The sequence below is a fragment of the Rhopalosiphum padi genome, chromosome 1 (genome assembly GCF_020882245.1).
Source record: "Rhopalosiphum padi isolate XX-2018 chromosome 1, ASM2088224v1, whole genome shotgun sequence".
Classification (NCBI taxonomy): Eukaryota; Metazoa; Arthropoda; class Insecta; order Hemiptera; family Aphididae; genus Rhopalosiphum; species Rhopalosiphum padi.
The window spans coordinates 84,591,632-84,619,422 of NC_083597.1; the positions used below are offsets into that span (position 1 = coordinate 84,591,632).

The 27,791-nt window shown below is 26.1% G+C and overlaps 1 protein-coding gene across 4 annotated transcripts; it reads right to left on the reverse strand.

Annotated features, from left to right (window-relative positions):
- Positions 1 to 5: 5 nt before the first annotated feature.
- LOC132921912 (homeobox protein extradenticle) lies at positions 6 to 27,727 on the reverse strand. 4 transcript variants are annotated; one of them, XM_060985158.1, is made up of 10 exons: positions 26,962 to 27,726; positions 26,530 to 26,740; positions 19,854 to 19,927; positions 8,605 to 8,855; positions 5,651 to 5,841; positions 5,432 to 5,567; positions 5,256 to 5,352; positions 2,721 to 2,875; positions 2,604 to 2,651; positions 6 to 2,410 (listed from the first exon to the last, which is right to left on the reverse strand). In XM_060985158.1, exons 2-10 carry the CDS (start codon positions 26,727 to 26,729, stop codon positions 2,279 to 2,281), a joined length of 1,284 nt encoding a protein of 427 aa, XP_060841141.1. In that variant the 5' UTR covers positions 26,730 to 26,740; positions 26,962 to 27,726; the 3' UTR covers positions 6 to 2,278. The 4 variants fall into 4 exon arrangements, with proteins under 4 accessions (XP_060841141.1, XP_060841149.1, XP_060841155.1 ...); XM_060985166.1 differs by having other exon boundaries at positions 2,727 to 2,875; positions 26,962 to 27,723; XM_060985172.1 differs by having other exon boundaries at positions 2,277 to 2,410; positions 2,583 to 2,651; positions 26,962 to 27,727.
- Positions 27,728 to 27,791: the final 64 nt, after the last annotated feature.

The following is a 27,791-nucleotide window of genomic DNA, read 5'->3' on the forward strand; positions in this document are numbered from 1 at the left end:
ACAAATTATTTTTTGTTTCTAAATTACAAGCGTTATAATTTTGTTTTCTTCAGAAACTGTACAATATTTATTCATAATAATTTATTATCTAATACGGCCCCTAATTAATAATTATACATAATATATAATATAATAGGCATCTAATGTATTAAAAAAAAAAATTCTTAATATAATCCACGAACAAATACTTAATTGTTTGAGTTTCATAAATATTAAATCGTATACAAAAGTATTATATGTATATATATTTATAGAATTTATAAGGATAAGAACAAATGTGAGTACAACACAACCCGTTTATTATACGGTCTGTGAAAGTATAACTCGTACATGTTTTTTTTCTGTTTGTCGACATACATATTAATGCGGCAAGAAAAATATTTTCATTTTAATACTATTTATGCACAAAGGAATAAAAGTTTATCGACAACATGGATTTACATGACTGGTTTATACAACATAATATAATATTATACAGTATAAAAGAATATAGTTTTCGATAGACGAAAAAAAATATTTAATAAGTAACAATTATTTATGGGGCTTTTAAATGTGTGTAGCAATAGATGAGAAATCCAGATTATTACACACACGTTCATATACATATTATTCACGTATAGTGACTATTTTAATAAACACCTATATGCATACATTACATATAAAAGGACTCGACAATATGAATAGAAATAAATACCACATCTTAATTAGGAGTCTGAAAACAAAATTCTATTCTACTGGATATAATACAAAAATTTACCTTTAGAGTTACATTTAAAATTACAAGTATACTAATTTATATAAAATAATAATACAGTAATATATCTAGGTGGTATAGTTTAGAAGACGTACAAAAAAAAAAAAATATATATATATATTTATAATATGATGTATAATGTATAAGTATAACGTCTTCGAGCAATACTGAAATCAACACACTGTTCCATATGAAATATAATTATAATAATATGATAAAGGTATACACAATATTTTCACGCGGACTACTATGAATGAATAACAAAACTTAAATAATTTTTAATTATATTATTAATGGCGACAGTCTATAAGATTATAACACATACGTTCCATATGTAAAAAATAAATTGTAAGACTCGTGTTCTAATAACTCAATGGTATTAATTTTATTATTTTTTATCAATTTCATAGGCACACCGTGTCAATTTTTTTCGTCACTAACTATAAACATTTTATAATAGTACATAAAAAGTAAGAGAGGGAGAATAGAACTATAATAATAGTTTTTTTTTATTATTATATTTTAATTATTAATAGTAATAATATAAAGCATACAAATATAGCATAAAAATAAAGAGGAAAAAATGGACAAAAAAAAAATGCAAATTTCACAGACAACAATTACCTTACAAATATCGTATACATTAAACTGTAATATGTTTCTTATTTTAATTTTTAAAAAAGCATTAAAAATTTAAAGGTTACTAGTCATGGTGCCTTAAAAAATATGCTACTTATTCGTTCAATACAATAAATACTAAACAATTATTAACAAAACTCGTTTCATATTTAAAATGTAAATTTTTAAATATCATGAAAAATAATAATATTACCGTGTGTATATCGTATACTTGGTGAAAAAGGAGAAAAACACTGGACATGATTGTACTCGATTTTGATGCATGTGTTGATTTTCCTTTGAGATCACAGATAATAGAAAAATGTGTCAGTAAACATAATCAACAATAATATTATTATCATATTTTTTCTATATAAATTACTAATAATCTGGTGATGTGCACAATATACGTATACCAAAGTTACATGATGAACGATAAACGTTCAAAAAGCTCAAGTTAATATTATCATTTAATTATTCAATAAAAATATTCATAATAATAATAATGATGATAATAATAATAATAATTAATAATAATAATAATAATAATAATAATAATAAGATACTAAAAAATAGTTTCATAATAAAACCGTCTCTACTGAATTTCAGTATGGTAATCTCAAATATTAGACTAACGTTATTTATACATATACGTTCCCTTATATGTGATGTGTGCTGGGATTAAAATACACACATACACCAAAGGCCTAAGTCTTTCGTTTTCGTCATTACAGTAGATCCATAATAGTAATTAGTTAGAGTGAGATGAGTGTTTTTTTTTTAGAACATACACAAAGTGTGAAGGCCAATTATTCTCACTTGCATATGTCTAAAATATTAAGTTAAGCAATCATTTTTATATATATGTAAAAAATGAACAAATTTAGTTATAAAGAACAAAAATGCTTAAGACAATTTTGGGCGTTTTATATCGACGTCATCTGACGAGTCTTCGCTGTCGTCATGCATGCCATGTGTTTGATATTCATGACTTGAGTTCCATCCTGTAGATGGCGATCCAGAGTTTTTAGGCATTGCCTGTTATATACATAAAAAAAAACAAACATTAAATTAAATTCATAAGACAAATTATTATCATACAATATAGATTTATAAATCAATAGTTTTTTTTATTTTTAATTAACCCTGTAGAACAATTAGCTTAGTATGTATTTTGACATACATTTAAGGTCTAACTAATTATATTAACCTGTTATTCGCAATCGCTCACCTGGTGTCCCATTGGGTCATATCCTAGACTTCCATCAGAATACTGTGCCTGTAAAATTCATTTTTTGATGAGATGGATACATTTATGAGCAATTTTTATGTAATCAATATAACGCACACAAACCTGTGATCCTGACATAGGGGAACTATACTCAGCACCATTTAAACTAAGACTGTAGCCCATGCTGTCTTGTGGACCACCACCAGGAGCTGGAGATAACAAAGGAGTTGGTGTTCCTTGAGAAGCAGGACCCATACTATAAGGGGAAGCGCCTACAAAAAGTAAATTATTTTAATATTAGTAAGATAATTAGTATCAAGGATAAAAAATTGGTTTAAATATTACATTTAACCTTATGCCATATTACTGTGCTAAATTAAATTAAATAAATTAAATAAATTAAATTATTACTGGCATAATATATCATATTTTATTCAATCCAGAGCCATTAAAAATAATTAGTTAATATTAATTAATGTACAATAATTTTACATTTAACTGGGATAACAAGTATTTCATTATGCTTCTACTTTTGAAAATAAACTTTCTTGTTATGACAGTTTTCAAGTTTTTGTGTTAAATTTTAATTCATTACGATAGGATAAATACTAGATATAGATAATTTATATTTTAATAGAAAATATTTAATATTTTTGAAACTCTCCAATTGCTTGATGAAGAATTAACTAATTACTTAACCCCATCATCCTAATTATATATTATTATTTTACATGCATCCTACCAATGACTGGTCCAACAGTGACTGTCAAATTAACAAAAGGATTACTTGTTATTCTTATTAATATTAATTAAATTGTTGTTAAATATTTGTGGATCAAGTGGATCAATTGGAAATTAAATTATATTTATATCTTAATCAATAAACCATATCATAAATAAATAAAAACTTTTTGAAATATCATAAAAATTATTCCATTTTAACTAATCCTTTGATAAACATTTAAAAATCTAAGAATATAAAATTGTTTAATAATTTTAATTGTTTAGGAAAATGTACTGCAAATAATAAATAAATAATAATATATTATATACACTTTTAAGTTAAAAGTTAAAAGTAAGGCCAATTGTATCAAGTAATTATTAATTAGTTATTGTTTTATTTTTTTAGTGTGCATCTAAGGCTCTCATACCCTTATTTAAAATATTGTTTTGTATCTAACTTTATGGTTTTTTTCCAGGTTTTAACTTTTAACCAATGACGCCGCGGGAACAGCTTTCTCAATACTTCCGCGGCCACTTTGTGGTTTTAAATTTGTTTATAGAATATGAATACTGTACTCTCAAATGTCATCAAATATTAATTTTGCGTGGTTGATCTAAAGTTTTGAACAATCTAATCTCATATTTAAAAATATATTTCCCAGTTTATTATCATCGTACAAAATATCCGCGTTCAATTATCAATTTATTTCAACCGTATGCAAATCAAATAACTAACTGTAAGTCTATTTACCATACAGATTCTGCCTTTCATGGGTAAGTATACTCCTAATTATTTTTAAGGGGACGCTACATCTGCATAAGTAAGACAGAGATATCATATACGGGTCATCTTCTTAAATAGAACGCATTTGAGTATTTTACACAACAATACCACAGTTATTTTGCTTTAGAATCTTAAAACCATTTCAAAACTATCTTTATTTTTGTTTATTAGTTTATGGCATTAAATATTAATTAAATTAAAACATTTTCTATAGGAATTTTAACAGAATTAAAAAAATTGTTTAAATCACATAGGAAGTTAATTTACAGAGTTAAAAGTACATATTTTGTTAAATAATCGTATTATTTTTAATTTTGTATATTGTGAAATTATTGCTGGTTCGTAATAACCGTTTTCAGAATTACAGATATTTGGGGTAAAGCTGCCCGTTGGTAATACAAGATGTATTTAACATTTTTGAGGTTTAAGGAACCATTTTTCTAAGTTGGGCACTGTATAGTGTATACAATACTAATTGAATATTATTTATTATAAATTATGGTTAAACAATTTGTATCATTAAAATATACTTTATCCATTATCGTATTTAATTTACAATTTTGAATATTACATAATATTAATTTATGGCGTGGAACCTGACTGTGTAATCATTGGCAGGTGACACCACACCTTTTTATAAAAGAAACAGTGTACAACACGCTCGGGTGAGCGCACGCGCACAGAACGAACACACATGCTCACTTAAAAAAAATATATATATATAGATATAAATCGCATTGTATGGAGGGTGTAGTACGGGACAATGAGGAAACCAGGAAAAACCATTCGGGCTGTCAAGCTCAAAGCCAGGGTCTCGGTGATATATTACTTCCATTTGGAGCTTACACCGCCAGTGTGTATATATCGCTATCCAAATCCCTATAGTAAACTTCACCCTTTCCCCATTTACATGTTTTTCTCTTTATGTTTTAAACACCAATAAGGACTACAATCTGTGAAAATATCTCCGGTGAATATAAAATTTCGACCCTGTCAAATACCACCAACGAGAATATTCTAATGCCATTTATTATTGTATCCATAGTAAATAATATATTTATTGTCAATTATTCATATTAAAATTTAGTTAGAAATGATGTGTCATTCAAGTAGTTATGTTGTTTAAGCAAATTATAAATACTTACCGGCAGCTTTCTTTGCAGCGTAAAGGTTTGCTTCTTCTTGAGCTTTACCGATATTTTTTTTATATCGAATTCTTTTATTCCCGAACCAATTGGACACCTGTATCATTTTAAATACAAATATTTTAATAACTATATCCAAAAACGTGAACGGTTTTTATAACTCAAAAAATATGTACTTGTGACACTGTAATGCTACACTTCCTTGCTAACTCTTCTTTTGCCTCCTCGGAAGGATATGGATTGCTTAGATGCGAGTAAAAGTACTCATTTAATATTTCGGAAGCCTGCTTACTAAAATTACGTCTTTTTCTTCTATAAAAAACAAAAAAAGAAATAACACAATAAACATAATTTTATAGATTTATAATATCATCAATGTCTTTTATAACACTAACCTAGCATCCAAAAATCTAGATCTAAGTATCATGACCGCTTCACAAGTACTTTGTTTCAGTTGCATTTGTATGGAAGAAAATTTCTTATGTATTATTTGCACCATTCGTTCGATCTCTTTTGGAGTGATCGGCCGCGTTCTTGATTGTTCTCGTAAGAGATTCATTACATGGGTAGTAAATTCATTACAAGCCTAAAAATGTAGTTATATCGTGAGTTTGTGTCTAAATATATATTATAAACGGTTACTTTGATGTAAGCCGTATGACATAATAATCATTACATTTGATAAATAATATTATTTGGGTCGTAGTTTAAAACTTAATCTCAACATATTCTAGATTTTAAGCCTTATCCTAAAGGCATTAAGCACATGATTATATTTATTATAGGTACGTCTAAATGTCCATAACCTATCTGTATGAATATATCCATCCGAGAAACATAATTAATCATTTTTTGCGGTATTTGTTTGATCACACGCCGTTTGTGGAATATCACGATATTAAAATAAATGTTTTTAAATGTCAAACTAAACACAAGACAACACAGGTTCAAGGATATCTACTTTATAACCATTAACATATTATTATTCATCTCGTAGATTATTTTTCATGCAATTTGTCCTGTGAGGTCAACAAATAAATATTTAAATTTGATTTCGAAATGTTTAAGAGAAAGCACAAAAATATATAAGTACATGGAACCTGAAACTTATTTAAATAGGTATTTAATTTATAAGACTCATCATTGTATTCAATAATATAAAATTGAAATCCCTTGCTTGCAGATCTGGTCGTCAGGCCGATTAATTTCTGGAATAACACGCGTGATATATCTGTCGCCTCTGTTCTTACATAATAATTACAACGAGTTATCCATACAATTCAAATAATTGAATGCTTCAGTAATATTTTTTTTTTGTTAATTAAAATTACTGTAATTTATACAATTGATTTAGATTAACTTTGAAATTAATTACATCCATAACAATTTTACTAAGAAAATCATCCATATGCACACTTATTAAATAATATAAACATTGTTGTATTTACCTATCACAAACCTCAAGTTTCAGTGTTTTAACCTTTTAAAAATATTGAATTATTAGTAATTGTATTTAAATTTTTTTTTAATACAATAAATTGTAGACTGAGAAATATATAAAATATTTAACACGGCATTAACAGTTTCAAATTAAAACCCATTATCTTGAATAACATTTATTTAAAATTTAAATATTGGTAGATACACACTCCCTAGTATTGGGCAATCTAAACCATACCTAACCCTAGAGATTTACTAAATCGAAGAAAATTATGCAATTTTGCAACTCAATAATTCATTCAGGTTGCACATCTAGGGGCTTTTTTTCACATATTTCGTGTTAAATGTAAATAATAAGATCAAATACTTATTGTACCCAAAGTATACCTATAGATTATTAAATTTATTTAAATAAATAATTATGAATAAAGTATACAAAGTACCTACACCTTTTTTTAATTATTTATGAAATAATTTTCATTTAAATTATGTTGTTTTTTACAGACATCATGAAATATGTTAAAAAAATTAAAAACAATTTGATTTACTAAATTGAACAGGTACCGTATTTTTTTTTTTTAATAAGTAAATGTGTACCAAGTTTTTACTAGCAAGAAATAATACTAATATATGAGTATTTAATATTTATGAATATACCCACATGCCCATATATACATATAATAAAATAGACATGACAAATATATATAACATCGAAAAAAATAGTCACTACAATTATATACACATTAGCTATAGACTTTAAAGAAATCGATATGGACTGATTAGTTGAAAGTTCTCTTGATGCTATTGTCAGAAATAAAAGGAATATAATTTAATACATCTATACCTATTAATAATGAAAGAAGTTTAACAAAAAAGATAACATTTTTAGAAAAGACGAGTAGAATACACTCTAAGGTTTTATCATGTGCACAGGTATCTCTTTCTAACAATGTTGACACTGGAAAACTTATAATATAATATGTGGTACTCGAAGTCCATGTATTAATATTTATTAACTTGTCTGTTACTATGATATTTCGTTTGATCATACAATTTTTACTCAAGATTGTGAGCAGAGGTTACAATAATGATTTTTTGTGTATCGGTCATTACCCTTTGGCGCAATAAAAATACTTCAAACTTCAACATTGAGGACAGTTTCTGGTAGCAAATTGGTTCCGACGATAGTGAGTATGATATGTGCCTATGTGAAACGGGTCTAATTTACATGAAAATTGAAACATCTTAAAATAGTCCATGTAGAAACATCACAGATAATGGCTTCAGACAGAAAATAAATAGTGATAATATTCTTTAAATTAAATTATTATAATCATTATAATTTCAAAATATTTAAACTAATTATAGGTATTCAAAAAATATGGATTGCTATACGCATATTATTTTCTATTTACAATAAAATTTTCAAAATATTTTGTCTAATATTGAATATTTTCTATACCACAGACACATTCACAGTTATGTTACGCGGTATTGACTTGTAACAATACCTAATATAATATATTTTATATTATTATAATATATATGACATATGCGATGTACCTATTTGACAAAAATTAGATCAACCTATCATATTGCATTATTACTAATAGAAATACAAATAAATTATCAAGTATCCTTATAGAAATAGAGACTTGTACATCATCTCCACTTAGAATCGTCTTTTCGTAATTATAATTTATTCTTAAATTCAAATGTAATATATTATCCATTACAATGACATGGTCAACGCCAAGATAAAACACTCGAAACCTACTTTACAATTTGTAGCTGAGCAAAAACTCATATATAATACTGCTACAATAGTACCCATTGAGTAAAATATTAAAGTTTTGAATTTAAATCGTTTTAAATTTATCGATAGCTAAAAAATATTATATTTTATTACCTGTTCGTATTTTTCCAGTTCTTGGTGGTAAATTTGTCTGATCTGAGCTAATTTTGCTCTGTAGTCGGAATGCTCGATGGCGTTATCTGGTTGTCCGGGACCGCCTGAAGCTGCGGCTGATGCACTGGCTGCAGCTCCAGCACCACCTCCTTTTTCAGGACCAGCCACTCCTTCAGCAATTAACATGTTATCTAATCGCATCAACTGTGGATCTGGTGGTTCTTCTTCTTGTGTATTTCTTAAACTTAATACTATAAATAAAACAAAACCGTATAATAAATAGTTATTTATATAAAACCATATGTTGAACCATAAAGAGTTTTAATAATAATAATTAATATTTTATTTTTTATTATTAATATATTTCCTCATAAATACATAACATATAAATAAAGAATAAATCTACTCCTTTAAGCTTGTAACATAATATTCAAAATCAACGTTTTAGTTGAAACAAATCCGACAACTTAAGTACTCATATTATGCTATTTAAATTAAATAAATATTTTATGGGTACTGTTTGAATTCAATCGACATATCAAACTCGGATTAAAAATACATTAGATTCCGCACGATATACATACATAGTCCCCTCAACTCACTTTTAAATGTGCGCATTGATATAATATTTTGTGAAAATGAATGGGTTAGGGATCGTCTACCCATTGTCACCTTCAATTTAGTCTTAAACATAATATAATTGTTAAACTATATTATCTAAGGTAGAATAGTTATTTTATATAATATTTAAACTTATACGTATAGTAATGAATGGCATGATACACCATGAATGAACTACAAAAATATTCAACTCTAATAACTTTAATAACATAAATCGTTTTCCTTCGATCTTCGATCATAGATTTATATTTAAATTATACAATAATTCAATGTATTTAACCATTGTTTACTCATCGAAAAATTATTTTGATTACAAAATCACTTTTTATATAGAAAGTAATAAAAATATTACACTACTGTAACTTAATTTTTTCAATTTTCATATTAATTTGAATATTGAATTATGCTTAATAAATTAATTTTATTAACTCTATTGTTAGTATAATCAAAACTATAAATATTAAACTATTTTAAAATAAATATGCGAACGAATAAATTTTATAAGAAGTTAATCAATGAAAAAACGATTGAATAAAATATAATGTGCTGATGCCTACACACAATATTTCATTATGTAATTTACAAAATGATAAATATTATTGAAATTTATTACTTTTAGTAGTAGCATGATTATTAAATAAAATATTAAGTATTCTTCAATTTTAATTTATAATTAGAATCAATTTATCAAGTAGGTAAATAGTAATTTTAAATACAGCAAATATTCTGTAAATACAAAAAATAACAAAGAAGAAAATAAATATTTTTACGCTCTACATATAAGTACATTTTTATTATTAAAAAAAGTTATTAATTTACAACAGTTATAAATGTATAACCTTATTCTTAATTTTAATAATTATACCTTTTTGTATTTCATATAATTTGTCATGGATTTTTTTTTTGTTTAATTTGTGCGTTTAGGCAATTATTATAAACAGGCTCAAAAACTTTGTGGAAGTTCTACCGGAACGAAGTAAAGTGCTACTCTTGGCGCAAGAATAATTAAAAATTAAGCAGGCGTTCTCTGTTGCACATTAAGGGTTCTGAATTTACCTTGCATCTTTGAATAAAACAAAGTTTATCTCGTTCAATATTATTCGTTATGTTATTTACTTTAGACCAATATATTGTTATGCAAGAAACCATACAATAATAAAAAAAAGTAAAAATACACTTAGATAAAAAATAAATAACTTAGATTAGATTCAAGTAAATTTAAATTAAGGAATATTATTGATATAGAACTGTATACGCTAATACTGTGTATGACTAATAAAAGAACTAGGCACAACACCAGTTTATTATACTAAGTTTTTCTCGCACTCGTAAATAATATACCCAATAAATATGTTAAATAGTAAATACGTACCAATATATAACATATATTAAAATAAATGTATGAAAAAAACCAATATTAATCCGGTACGTAGATTTGACATAATATGTTAAGCGTATGTAACACATGAATATGAGCGTTTGAAGAATGTATTTTAGCAAGTGACTCTAGCAAGTGAAATATTTTTGATTAGCTAAATTATTACATTACTCATCTCAGTCATCTCTCTGGATCTACACGTAATTTTGTAAATTTGGAACACATTAATATGAAGACATAAATCAGACAATATACAATATTGATGAATAAAAATTGAAAATAAAAAATACATGCGTTATCATTTTAAAATAAGTTGATATTATTTTATCAAGTATTTTATAATATAAATATTAAAATCTCAAAAATGTGGAGTATTATATTCTTAAAGAAATAAAAAACGAATTTTTTATTGATTATACCTACATTGTTATCATTATATTGCCGAATTTACGATACAGAAATCATTTAGTGTAAATAATATAGAATTGTTACATTTTCATACATTATATTTATTCATAATATTCACATTAGTAAAACAATCTGAGAATCATTTAAAGATTAAATTTCAAAACTCTAAAAAAGAGTGGGAGTAACGTATCGTCGCGTGATATTATAGTTTCTGGGAATGAATAGTGGTTTTGCACATAAGGAAATAAGAAAAAACATGGAATCACCCTATTAAGAATAATGAAGTCGTACACAAAGCGTAAAATATAAGAACATTAATAAAACCAAACAGACAGTAATATTATTTAGTATTTATTTCTATATAAGTTATATAATTAAGCTGATTTTTGTCCAAAAACAGTAAAAAACATTTTGAATTGTTTTTTTTACAAAAAGTTTACGAATTAACATGCAATATTTATAAATTAATAAAATCGAACATTCATACATGAATAGGGTCGGAGCCAACAGCTCTTCACAACTGTCACTATTTATAAACTAGTTATTTCTGGTGAAAACATGTGTTCCTCCACACCAAAACACATTTTTGTTCAGATCACATAAATTATACACACACACACACACACACACACACACACACACACACACACACACACACGCACGCACGCATAAACGTTAACCCTCATATCTCATAACTTGTACACGCAACTTATCACAATTTTTCACGCACACATGCATGAGTAAAATAAACAATAGCAGCATCACCTCCCCATAACATCATAAATCGTCACAAAAGGTGGAAAAGATCTTTCATCGGCCACTTCAAACACACTTCAAGTATTGGAATTAATTGTATATATTACATATTATAATGTACACACTCATCACGATAATTTGAACAAATTTAAAACATTTCGAATATCAAGCTATACCTAACGTGTTTTTATTTTAAAATTAAACTTTTTAAGTTATCAACAAATAATGGTATCTAATTCTACTGATTAAATTTAATATAAACGGTAGGGATAATATATTGATACGGAAGTTTTGCTTTATATTTTCATTTAAATAATTTAATAATATAATAACTTTTAAAAATAATATAACAAGTAATAATTATTTAATGTTTTATATAATTTAAAATTACGCATGTCAAAATATTATATATAATTATTTTTTTCAAACTCAACAATGTAACAATGTGTGAAGAATCTTAATATATAGTTATAATATATATTACTTGGAAAAAATCTAGTTAAATAATTTTGTTATAAATTTAAAGAATTATTTAAGTCAGTTGTCACTAACTGGGTTCACATTAATAAGTAATTTAAGTTTATTTTTTTTTTAACTATAGTTAGGTAATAAAGTTTCAGGTGTCAAGTCGTTTTGAGTAAATTACAGTTCACCATAGCCCAGCGGGAGAAATAACAGTGTAACTGCGGGATATCTAAAGAATCTGTGGCGATAACTTAGTATCTTTAAGGTCAACGATGTGTTGAACGGGATTTGACTTGAAAGTCACTATGGTAAATTACCTAGTAGCAACTAGCATTAAAAAAAAAAATATTGTATAGGTACATTTTACATCGACAATATTATTTTCAAAAAAATTTTTTATTTATGATTTTTGTAACTTTATCCGTAATCAACTGATTAAAAATAGCTGTTATTATTCGAAAATGTAATAATAAATTAACTTTTATACTTTTAAAAATTTTCTTCCGTTATGGAAACATGTTTTTTTTTGTATATATTCACAATAAAAATAATTCTGACTAATATCAAACAAGAACTATATTAATTATATTTTCTTACAAACAGGCTTATCACGTGATATTATGATAATTATTCAAAACTGTTTAGAATTTTTAGATGCATATAAATACTAAAACGCTTTGAAAATGCAAAACTGTAATCATATACGTATACAGTATACAAGAGTTTATACGCGGAAAAGATTAAGAAGGATTTTTCGAACACCCCAAGCGTTTCGCGAAAGATTGGTAAAGCAGTGGTAGCAGTATGAGTAGCAAGAGGCGATATAAAAAGTTCGCTGGAATGTTTTAAGTTTTAATTAAACAATTGTTTTTTAAGAGTAAATATTTCAGTCAGAGTAGACATTTGTATAAAACAGTTGAAGGCGCGCAAGGGGCTCGCGTCAAGGCCGGGCGACCAAAGAGCGAGGAGGAAACGCGGCGGTGCAATAATATAAAACAGTATAAAACGCGAATTGGAATTGAAGACGAAGAAAAACATGTACGCGTGCAACACAATATCAGCCGGTGCGGAATGGCACTCGGCTGCCAGGCCGCCTTTTTCCCGTCCGTCCGTTTCCCTCCCGTTAGGTATTGATTTGTTCCAAGGACCAGCGCGCCCCATCCCCTCCGCACCACACCACACCATCAAACCATTACCACCGTTGCTGCCATCGCCGCCGCCGTGACGACGACGTTGCTTCAGTCATCCACACATACCAAAGTCTGTCATTCTTTAAATTGTATAATAATAATAATAATATTATACGTACAAAAATATTATAATACATGCAATTTAACAAAATTATAAACACGGATGCAATATGCACAGCATTTTTAACGATTATCGTCATAAACTCATAATTATTGCCAAAAGATTATTGTTTACTATCATTAGATTCAAGAGTACGATACAGGTTATTATTTATTTTGGATTTCATTTTTTAAGTCTGGACGCGCATGTAAAATAGGAAACGCCGACGTCGACAAACGTGAACAGATGTCAAGCCATTGTCAACAAGGCACGGACACGTCTGACAACTGAAACACATCGATCGGGCTCCGTAAACATTAAATGCAATACGTGACGAGATTTGTAGGGGAAAAAATACACACCGTGGTATCATAATCGCGTTCCTTGTATTGTTTTACACGTTTCCAATATTCTACGAGAGACCAAACGTATTACATTATTACCCCTGAAAATAGGGGAACCGCATGTGGTGTTATTATTATTTTTGACGGATACGCACATGTTATCATACGGTCTGTCGCAATGCGGGATACTTTCTACCCTTTGCAACAACTGCGCACATTATTTCTTCAATAAAATCCCAAAGCTACCATTTTACGTTCTCGATAAGAATATTAAGTTTTACTGAAACGTGTGGAGGATATTATACCACTTTAGTCTATACGCATGAAACCATCATATAATATTTTGAATTTTTGTTCGTGAACAAGACTGTTATTTATAATAAATAATATAGTATGTTGTTTTTTTAATAAACTTGATCATAAAACTATCAATTTTTCTATTTGACTTCGAACTATATAAGATATTAGAAAAATATATTATTATAACATTTAATTATTGTTTTTACGATAAAAATAACCCAAATTAATACATATTTAAATATTGTGTTATAAATGAGTGTAATACGGTTGTAACAAATGTATATATTTTAATAATGATCATATTAAAGAAATTAATAGTAACAACGTATTTTTGAAACGAACAAAATATTTATGTATGCATCGAAATTCGACCAGCTGTACTAATATTGTTAAACCCAGTAAAAAAAGATTGTTTAAGTAAATAACAGTCATGTTAAAAAGTAATTTTCAAAATTAAAAACCATAGTCTATAATATACGATTAGCTAGTGAAATTAAAATATTTGAAAGAAAATCAAATTATTCTATATAGTAATAATACTATAAAATATATAATACCGTTTTAAACTATACAATATTAGAAGAGCATTAATAATATAGAATGTATCTTTTACTACACAAGTAAATAATAGTTAAAAATAAAACACTACTTCTATTATTTTGTATTATAATATACAAATTGAATGTTTAAAAAAAATAGATATGTATAAATAGATAATAATTATACTGATGCGGACATTTTTAAACTAAATTACATTATTTTCTACAATGAACTAGAAAACTTGAATAGAGGAAACGTTTTTTTAGTATGAAATTAATAAATTAAAGATACAATTAAAACTTCCAACATAATACATAGTTTGAACTTTTATCTTGCATTACTATTTCAGTTAAAACGAATATTTCGGCAATGAGATTCAATTTTAATTCACGATTTTTTTCCAATATATATATATTATTTAAGATTTTGAATGTTGATAACAATAACATTAAAATAGTTTTAACTAGTAAGAAATCGTTTTTTTAAAAAGTTTTCCTTTATCTTTGTTGTACACAGCATGTAGGGGATTATCTTGGACATAATAACTTATTGCGTTTGCATGAAATGTGGGAAGGGTGGAAGGACGAGAGGAGGTAGACAGACTGGACCCTGGAATCCCCACTTAGAATGACTGCCGCTAGTCCTATACTGTCATTGAATTATTCATGAGCCACTCAGACGAAGTTCAAATTTAAACCACCATGCGTTACAATATTGCTTTTACTCACAAACCCGCGCGTATATAATATGCACAAATACAAAAAAAACTGCTAAAATATGCTAATTTATGATATTAAATATCATTGATTAATGTTATATATTTATACATAGAATTTTTTTTATTCTAACGATAAATTGGTAATAAGAAAGGATTTCAAACAAAGCATTTTTCTGGTTTGATAAAAACATTTTTCATTTTTAAAAAAAAATAATACATTTATGTGGTAATATAAAACTACAAAATTCATTGACCTCGGAAAAAATGATTGTGATAAAGAGAAAAATGAAAGAAGGTATGAGATGCCATGACAAATTGTATATTTCTTCATAAAAACATATTGTGTCGATACGCTACTTTCTACATAGAAATCATGCATGAAACTGATTTTTGGTCTACCGTTTTATGAACCAAGTGAGATCTTTCTTTATATACATGCACCTATATTATATAATGAACAATAATTTAAGTCTAATATGAGTACATAAAAATAAAATAATTAGTAAAAGTTAAAACGGTAGATTTAAATATGTAAAAAGTTAATCTAGACCATTGTTTTCAATTCGAGTTCAATTACTATTTTTAATAACTCATTATTCAAAAATAATTCTTTTTCGAAAGATACAAATAATATAAAATACTTTTAGACAAAAAAAAAACATTAAATAACTGTTTACTTTAAGATTTGTATAGTTTTTAAATTTAATATTATAATATTATGCATTTAAAGTAAAATTAAAGTATTGTTATACGTGTACATTTAAATGGCTAGGTTAATAGTAATTTTATGTCGTAAAAAATATAAATGATATATTGAGTTAGAAATGTTTTTGAACATATAAACAATATATTAATATTTTATATATAATATTATGTGTATAAATTAAATGCAACTGACATACATACAGTATTCAATCAATGCCAACGTGATAAACATAATTAATAATACGATTTAAGATTCACTATTTTAATGAATCAGATAATTAGAACTAATGACCATGAAACCATCATATTATTCTTTTTAACAGAGGCGGCTTACAACAAAGAGAATAGAAGGAATAGTGAAACGGAATGTAAGTATTGATGCTTTTGGACTAACGGTTAGAATACAAAAATAATAAATACATTAGTATATAATATTTTATTTACAGTTCGATTATTTTTATTATCTATTACTTTAAAAATAAAATTAAAACTTAATGGTTTATATTTGTCTTATACTATATATGTATTATACAATATTTAACAATTTAAATTTATTTCAATAGTCTCAATAGTCTCAATAGCCAAATTGCATAAGACATTAAAACATTTCAAAGAAATTATTACAATTTACCATCTGGTTTAAACCTAAAAAAGAAAGGATGCTTGGTACTACAATATTCGTTAGGTCGTTCATCACAGTAAATATTAAACAAATTTTCAAGATATATCATCGGTGTGTTTTTTTTAAAGAGTTTGGTCAAGTTAAATTTTTTGATTTCATTTAGATACTTAGGCGAGACATACGTGGGGTGCCCCGGCAGTGGATGAGCATAGTGTGAGGCAAACCGGCAGGTTTAATATGCACAAAGAAACCAGTTCTAAAATATTTCATACCTACTGGTCCAGGGATGCTCAACAGTCGTTATAATATTATTTGAAGTGAGTGATTCAACAATTATTATTATCCGTATCGAGCCATACAAATAATTATAAAAATTATACTACATGTATTAATATTAATCAGATGTGTTTAATTTGCATATTCAAATTATGATTTTATATGAATTATTATTTAAACTCAACAAACACTTTCAAAAAATAATACTGGCAAGGAAAACTTACATTAAGCATTATACAATAATAATAACCAGTTAAATATTTGGAACCATTGCAGCACTAGTCGATCCTGAACATGCGCATGCTGTGACAGAGTAGTCAGTCTGACCAACAATTCAAACAATGAAGAATCTATTTCAATAGGAAACATGATTTCCCCCTCCAAAAAAAAACAATAAATTTATACCTATTACAGTATAATATAATATAGAGTTGTTTGAAGTTTAAACAGATGGAATATACAGAATATTATTAAAAAACCACAATTTATTTAACTTTTAAGTTTTACCAAACCAACTTTGGGGCTTTATAGTTAAAATATTTAAACATTGTATTAGATTGTGTCAAAATTAAGTTACATGACGTACATATTATAACATAACATATTTTAATTATATTAAATCTATTAACTAGAACGTGTAGATAATCTATTGGTCTTATTATAGTTTTTTAATTATTTAATTTTCAATAGCGAATAGGTAGCTTAAGATAATCTATTAAAAAAATCAATTTAAGTATGAAAAAACCAAAATATATTTTGTTTTTGTACCTGCCCATACTTAGCTATCTTATGTATTATGTATTAATTAATTTCTTTGTTATCATATTATTATTACATTCGTCAATTTTTTATATCCATGTTAAACTGCGTAAATAAACTAATAATAAAATAGGACTATTTTTATTTTGAAGTTTTTTTTATATATTTATGGTTCAAATTAAATAATTACATTTTAAAATGGGAGTTATAACTTATTTATAACTAAGACTTGCGAATAAATTATATTCATAATTGATACTTATTATTAATAGGTACCTCGGGGTATTATGTAATTGTTTAATATAAATTAAAGAAAACCATTTCAAGTATTTTACAAATATTATTTACTAATAATGAATTATAATATCTAAATAAACTTAGCTATAAAAACGATTATCGTATATATAAAAATATTTTTTAATTCTGATTATATATTATGTTATTAGAAAAAACTCACTACGCCTACTAACAAAATATTATGTCATGTTAATAAAATATTAGGTCTTAGGTGTCGAGAGTAATATACATGTATTTGGGTTTAATTGGAAATAATTGAAGATTAAATATTTACATAAAGTCTCCACTAAAATTGTTACACTTAATATATATTTTTAATTCTAGTGTATAATACTTTATAGTTTATGGTTTATATATTACGTATGAGTAATTATTATCAACATAAACATTAATTGTTTAACAAGCACATTTTAATCTAAATATAATTTAAAAACGTATCTGCAAAAATTTCTGAGGCAATGCATTTATTTAGTTTTCAACTTAATCAGTTGTTTACTAATTATTATTGTATTATTAGTTATTTATGATATTATAAGAGTATATATTTATACTCATTTAAAATTTCGGAATAGCTACTTAATTTAAAAATAGATCAATTCAATTATATCATAAATATTACGGAAAGACTATTTCTTAATAAAACAATGGTTAAATTAGTTTATAAATTATTAAACATTACAAATAAAGATTAAACATACAAAAATTTAAAACGCTGAAAATATTTTTTGAAAAATTTAGGGATTAGAAGAAACACCCTCTATTTAATATCATCCATTTTTGAGTCTGCTCTGATAATGTCCAATATTAATATTTTATAAATAAATATTAAAAAAAGGATCGCAATAATGGTAGATTTATGAACTTAGTATATATAAAAAAAATAATAATCAATAACAATCTATTTTCAATACTTCGACTGAAAAGTTAATTTAAAGCATATATTTATTATTTTTAATATTTTTTTTTTGAATTAGTCGATTTTTTGATAATTCTACTCAGTTTAAAACATGAAAGTACAGTGTATATTTATTATGAAACACCTTTTAGGCAACCATATTATATAGCAAGTCATTAGTCAACGATAAGAAATAAATCACACTAAGTTAAGAATTCTAACGAACCATAGATTCTAACCATAATGGAGGAATAGTTTAAAGATTTTCATTTTGTATAAAACTATAAACTATAGAATTAAAACGCTTTGAATATTGATGAATGCTTGTCTGATAAGTAAAAAAATATTAAAATTATATTAGGTATTATATTATATTATATTTAATTTCAATATTATAGTATTATAATATTATAGGTATTTGTATAGTTTTCAACCAGTCACAGTGTAGGAATTGCGAAACGTGTTTGGTATGCTACTTAATTACTGCACAAATCAGACGGAATAAAAAATAAATAAATATCAACTGTCATGGTTCTTTATTATCAATATTTTAATTATATAAATTAAAGTGTACATACAAAGAGAGAGAGAGAACCATCAGTAATTCCAGGCGCGGTGGACGCCCATCAAACCAGAAAAAAATAAATACAATTTTCAACGTATTTTGATATTGGTTTTAGTATTTTAGCAAAAACCTACTTTATATTTTATAAACTATATTAATTACATTTATGAATACATGGAAATACTACTACTAATACTACCTAGCATTCAAAATTAAATGACTAAAGTATCATAAATAAAAAAATACATTTTTTAGCTTATATTTATTATTTAGTTTATATCAAAAAATTAAATAAATAAAAATTACTTACCAGTTTTTTCCTTGATTTCGCATAAAACGCTGAATAAAGAAGGTTTCATTCGGTGACAATTTAATGTGTGTTTTCTGTAAAAATAAAAATTTGATTCTTTAAAATAACTAAATATTAGTTTTTATACATTAGTTTATATTTTTATTCTGGTTATTTTAAATAAACAAAATTGCAATTAATAGAATGAATAGTGATGGTAAAAATTATTTTCGAGCTTAATATTTCTTTTTAAAGTAATTTATCAAGTAGAATAAAATTTATTTAATTTTTATATTATGAGCTCAGGCCTCAGGTACATAATATTTTATCGAACAAACTTAACATACCTGTATTAAACATTAGTTGTTATTAAATACTTGGACTAATTAGGTATCAAGGGTAACAAACTATGTAAATAAATCAAATAATTAAATTAATCATAATCCTGGGATATTTTAATTTAAAACAAATAATTACCATTTTTTACAGAATTGTCAATACTACTTATATAGTTATAACTTATATTTTTTGATAAAATAATGTATATTAAGTTTAAATAGGTATTAGATGAAATCTATAATAATTAATAACATAAAATAATGAACACCTTTTATAAAATACTATTAAGATAAAATTATAAGATCATTAAATATTTATCTATAAATTGAATTGAAAGTCATAAAAATTTAATGGACGTAATAAAATAATTAACCTAACGAATTAAATTATATTTATATCTTAAATCGAATTATCATAATGTAGCATATTATAGTTTTATTTGTATTAATACAAAATGTATTTCATAACTTGAAATAAGTTACATTTTAAAGCGTATCTTCTAATAACATAATATTGTAGTATGTCGAAAGATTTTTCTCGAATTTTACTAGTATAAAGTCAGTATAAAGGTACATGTTCCTGGTAAATATCCAATGAGTAGGACGAAGGTAAATTGTAAATCAATGGTAGCTGAGAAAATATAAATGATATACATATTTTTAATTTATTTAATTTTTGAATCACGATTTATACAATTTTTTGATTTTTCTTATAAATAATGTTAACGTGTTTGCCGTGTATAAAATTCCATCCAATGAAAGTTCAGTTAAATTTGAATATTTAGCACAGCACAAATCACGCATATTAGAAAAACTTCTACACAACAAAATTAGTATCTAAGATCTAAAGACTCTCAAATAATTATTATTGAATCAAGTATCTATCAAGTATGAATTAATAAATCGACTGATTTCACAAGGTAGTATTTTATTTAATAAACTAAACAAAACCTACATGTTTATGATATGATCATACATTTATAAAATTAACAAGGGTATAAAATAAATTATTAGTATTTATTTATTATACTAAGAAAATTATAATCCTAATGAATAACTCGGTACTCCTTACATTTTATTTTAGTTAACCTATAACTACTTTTCTTGTACTGAGCGAGCTCATAAAACAAAATGTCATCAGCCATCATCATATTATTAAGGATATTATTACTATTTAAAGCAACTTTTATCGTGTCTGAAATCCATGTCCAATTTCCTATTAAAAGGGGTATAATGTTATATTAATAACTTTTGCTCCACAAAAAGTAAACCCACATGGCCACATGCATTTTGAACATCAATACAAATTATAAATCCATATTATCTTAGTGTAAAACTATTCAAATATTTATTCAATTACTTTTAAAATATAAAAATTAATTTAACAAATCTAATCAAATTTTTATAAACTTGTCAAAAAAAAGTTATTTGATGACAGACAAGCCGAAAATGTCACCATACAATTTGTCCGTAATTTATCCAAGACCTTGCACCTATAAAACCCAAATTAATGCATGTAATAATTTTTATAACAACCGTATGTTGTATAACACTAATGCCTAGAATGGCTTAACCATACCCCCTCCAAAAAAAAACAAAAATACTATTTAATAAAAATTAAATTTATAGGTACATCTATTATATTGGTTTGACGAGACATATATTATTTAGTTATTCTTGGTTTATTAATAATTAACAACAAATAAAACAGTATATTAAACTGGCATGCTTCATTTTCAAAATAAGGTACATTATTAAATGTATTTAATTGTTTTCGTTTTACAAGGGTTGATGTATGAAAAGATAAAATTGAAAAAATATTTGGTCATAGAACATTGGATTTTCTAACTTGAGGGGAAAACTTTTAAACTGTGATGGATATCTCGGGAAAAATTGATAATTATATATTGTTATTTGCCCAGGTGGTCTTGGGCACATTTAACAATTTTATTTTAATATTCAATTATGCACAACAAAGTTAAAATAATCACTTATAAGTTAGGTATTTTTAATTAATAAGTCATTTTATGTAATATATTATACATTATAATGATATAAAGTAAAAATAATTTTATAATACCAAGAATAATATTGTTATGTACATCAACTATTAATATTTAGAATGTTTTATAAATAGGTATTTTTAGAAATACCTGTATTTTATCGTATCCATATTCCATATACGTTTATTTTATAATATGGCAGAGTACCTACTATCTAGTATAATTTATACACCATACACGCGTACGCCACTTCAACTTTTCCCTCAAATCATCCATTGCTTCGTAGTACAATTATTAATTATAAATACTTATTATAATCAATGGTACAAGTAATAAAGATGATCAATAGATTCACAAATTTTATGTTTTACATTTTAACATAGTTAAAAATAATATGTACTTAACAAATAAATGTTGAAAACCTAATATTCTACAATGCCCAAGTTGTAATTTGATCAATAAAAAATAATAATATAAATCATTGAATTTGAAGCTTATTTTAGAATAAACTTGAGAACTGGATAAAGATTAAAAAAACAAATAAAGGGTTGCTTATATTGCATTTCATTTGTTTAGTTTTACGTTTTACGAAAAAAATTTTAATCAATTTTATACTAGTAGTAAACAGAGGTACTGCAGTCGTACATTTTTTTTACATAACTGAAATAAGACCATTTTTTACAGAAACTGAACAATTAACTAATAGAAAAATAATACCACGAAAAATAAATTGTAACTATTCAAAAAATATAAGAGATACTTCGATTGAAAAAAAAAAAATACGACTTTAAAAGCGATACTCGGAATCTAAAATTCGGGCAACTAATAATACAATGTCATTGTTAAAACAATAAATCATAACAACAGAATTTTAGGTTCTAAATAATTTTTAGATTATTAAATAATTTAAAATAACATAATATATAAAAGAATAATTATACATAACATGCTATTTTAATCTGAATCTAAATTTAAAATTTTACGAAGGTGTATAAAACAATTATCGAAGTTCTCAAATATTTATTTTGACAATTATACAATGCATATAAATAAAATTATAAAAATTAATCATTGGTAAAATTTCAAAAAAATCACAAGCAAATAAGTGGAAAAGCACACATCGGACAAGTTATTGTGGGTAACACTTGAGTTGAATAAAATTATGTCTGATTAAAATAAAATAAATTATTTGTAGAAATAATATATCAAATTTATTTGATAATTCTAAATGCTTAATGGAATGATCTCTTTTAAATTTCTTAAGTGTTAAACATATTTTTCCCTAGGTCTATTTACAAGTTTTATCTCCAAATAATTTAAGAAATTAAGAATAAAATTAATTTAATTAATTAATAACTTTATTTTATTTAAAAAGTAACTTTAGAAAATATTTTTCTTATAACAATAAACCAAACCAAAGAAAATAGTTAAATTGTATTTTTAAACCAAATTGTACTAATAAGCAATAGACATCCTATAAGTATAATAGTATTGATTGAACAAATATACATATAGTCAAGTTCTATTACATACATAACACTAAGGACAAAAACGATAGAAATACATGACGTTTTTGATGATTAACTGGCAACCCCTATTTTCCAACACAAGCTGCATCTGAAATTTATCTAAGAAAATGAAAAATAAGGTCATTCGAATACCGTTCTTGAAACTTAATTGATAGTCCTTACTTCCATCTTATATTATTATATGATTACCGATTACTATACTTTTTTTCTTTAACCTTTAATAAAATGTTGTAATTAAAGAAACTACTACTTTTTAGATTCTGAGTAAAACTAAAAATTTAAGATCTTGAAAATTTTTATTTTTCTTATTTTCTTATGTGAAACCGGTTCAGGTATTCTTAAAATTGTATGTAACAAATTTGTAAATTGGAATTTGAGTCTAGATAAAATTATAATGAGATGATCTTACAAATTATTTTAGTGTGATGAAATGTATTAATAAATATTAAATTAATGTTAATAATAATATTGGTTTTTAACTAGTTCTGCATTCGTATATATTTTGATTTATCAGAAACCTGGCACTTAACAATGACTTTTAAATTCCCATTATTAAAAATCACATTAAATTACCTATTATTGAAAACATTTTAAATACAATTAATAAAATTAAAAAGAGCCTAACATAATAAATTATCTGAACCTCTCCAGTCAGTTAAAACAAGGTCATAAACACAGGACAATTAAACTGGAACTAAATTATAAGCTACTTACATAATATCTCATTAACTGTTATTTCATAGTTTTATCATTCTTATATTTTTTATTATTATTTATTAATATAATTTTTATGCCGTACTAAAAATATAATAATACCTATACAATCATATATTATACATTTTAAAGTTTAATTTAAACTCAATAAGTTTAGATTGAAAAGTGTTCAATAACAATTATCAATAACAAACAGAAAAAAGAATACTATACTCTATCCAGTGAGAGAAGACACCAATTCTACGCATCCCCACACTACACCATGCCATTGAGACAAATTTCACTATGGTTGAGTATTACATGGGACGCGCAAACTAGATTTAGGTCGGGCACAAAAATGCACACTAAACAGAGTATAACTATGCACAAATTTGTTTTATTGAATATGATAATTTATTGTCATCTTTGTATTATTCTCTCGTTTTTTAAAAGTCATTTTCCTAACACAGTTTTTATTTTATCAATGTTTTTGTTAATAACTTAATTATAAAATAATAATATAAATTAAAAGTTAAGAATTAGTCAACTTCCAGTCAATAAAATGGTCAACTGGAACAATACAATTGTATCCATAGAAAATATAATATAATTTATATATAATTCTAGTGGAATTAATTACATTACATTATAATATAAATTTGTTAAACTCCTCTATTACAATATTGAACAATGTGTTGTTCAATCTTTCATGAGTATTATAAAATCCCACGACCATATATTTCAATTTTATATAATTGAAAATAAGTTAGTCAGTAGAAACAGAATATTGGAACTGTTATCAGATATATAATCAGAAACATATTTAAATACATTATTTAAATAACCAATAGATCAAGTATTTTTTACTATGAATAAATGTGATGTATCAAAATATTAAATTTGACAGAAAATTTTTTAAATGCATAGAAGCTTACAGCAATTGATTTAACAACCACAATTTTTTTAACCATCTTTATAATTATTAAATAATATACAAAATATACTCATCAAAATTAAATAAGTATTAGTTATTTATATTTGAAATTAATACTGTTCGAAACAGTAAACATATCTACATGCATTTTTCACAAAATGTATCATCGACGTTATTCTTATAATTAGAAAATAAAGTACTAGGAAAATTATGGGTTCTGACATTTTATAAATAATGTAATGGATATTTTATCCATGATTTTAATCATTACTATTACCTACTGAAAGATAGCCAGAATCAAAATAGGTACTACCTATACAAAATTAAAATAATTAAGATATTTATAATTGTACTACTAAAATAGGCAAGTGTTTAAAATTGGTCAAGAACTTAGTTGTTTTATGTTAAATCGATGAATTAATTTAAAAATAAATCAAACTAATAAGTTGAATAAAATTAATGATAAGACCTACTAATCATTTTTAGGAACAAACTGGGACTAAAACATCATCAGAATTTAGATCTAGAATGGCCACGTCTATATATTGTTTGTAAACAAAAAAAATGTATATAAAAATTCACCACTTTTCACATTCTCCATATTTTGAATAATCTTAATATCTTAATATTGAACATATAACTTATGTGACAAATTGTGATCTTTTTAGCTCATTTATTATAAATAGCTTCATAAGTATCTTTGAATTAAAACAAGTATTTTAAAATGTTCACTTATTACAGCTAAATTGTAAATAATTTCATAATTATTAAGTTCAGCAAATGCATATTTTTCATACATCATAATAATTAAAAAATATCTTAAACAAACATATTATCGGAAAATTTTTATTTTTTTATTTAATTTTTTTACAACCACTGACCACAGCCACATTAGATACTAGTTCACAGGGAAATCTCCCGCTCCTAATGGTCCAGTCTGCCCCTGACAATGTTTCTAATTTAATACAAAAACACTTTCATATATTAAGAAGGGAGTTAATTAAATGTATTGGAAAATAAGCTAATATATAAATGCATAGCTAGTAGATTAGAAAAGTATTAGAAAATGGGAAAACAATTGATTTAATTAGGTACCAATAATTTTAACGATAAACATTTGACAACTGTAATTTTAAGAGAATAGCCCCTTCTTAAGTGTATATATACATAATATATATAGAATAAGTAGAATTCAATTACCTAGCTTGAGCTTCATCTAAAGACTGATCAGTAATGTTCATAATTTGCTGTAAAATTTCACCAATATCTTGTTTACGAGTGTCTTGATCAGGTGGCGTGGGAGCCCCGTGGTTGGGATCGACAGACGACATCCCATAAGGTTGTGGCAACATCGCACTGGTTGGGTGCATCATGCGGTTATGTTCATCCATGCTATTCATTTTGACAAATTCTAAAATTGTACATAAAAGTTCAATTAGGTACCTAATGTAAGTAAGTTCATCAATCCAAAACATCATTTGGACAATCAAACGGAGAAAAAATATAGCCCATATAGGTACCTTCCTAGGGACTTATGGACGAGGGAGGTTAGCTATAGGGACGATGTGAAGGTATTTAGGCATATCATATTATAAAATATGACGAACGTCGGCACACATTTGGTGTACTTACATTGCGACTCGTCTGTGCAGATGCAGAACGTCAGCGGCATAACAGCGTAGAACCGAAGAGATCCTGTACGGCGTTCCGGAAGTCTAACGGTACAGACGATCGCTTTCCACGGGAACAAAGTTCGCGGGCATAAAGTAGTTATGCACACGAGCACAGGAAACGCACACGGACGTCGACGATTATTACCTTAACGATACGATACTACTCCGTACCATACGCACGGCAGGTATTATGTTTTCATTCCTGACGTGGACGAAATTTCAGCGGGGAAATGACGAATCATCGGGGTGAACGGAGAGAAACAGTTGACAAATATAACGATATAATATTATTAAACCGAGACGACGACGGCGGTTCACACGGGCTGTGTGGAATATTCCAAAAAACGCCTAATCGGTGCGATTAATTAATAAAAAAATATTGTAGAAGAACGGCGGCGATGAGGACTACGGTGACGATGACGGCAACAATAACAGTGAAATTAATTCGATAAAAATAATAAACGAAACAAAACAAAACAAAACAAAAGAAATATGGCCGTAACGCGAAACGGTACGGTCGAGACGCGGACAACTGGGATTGAGAGCTGTCTCGGCGCCGGTGGCAGAGCGGTTCCAGATTTCCCAGTACCCGGGGATGGTGGTGGGGAGCCCGGCCGTCGGAATGCCGTCAGCCGGCCAATGGCGGGTCCCGCTTTTGCGTCGCGGGTGACGGCGGCGATACGACCAACTACACCACGTACGACTATAATACAACTTTACTTACTACTGGCACCGCCACCACCGACGTCACCATCACCGTCACCGACTCCTCCTCTGCCACCTCAAACG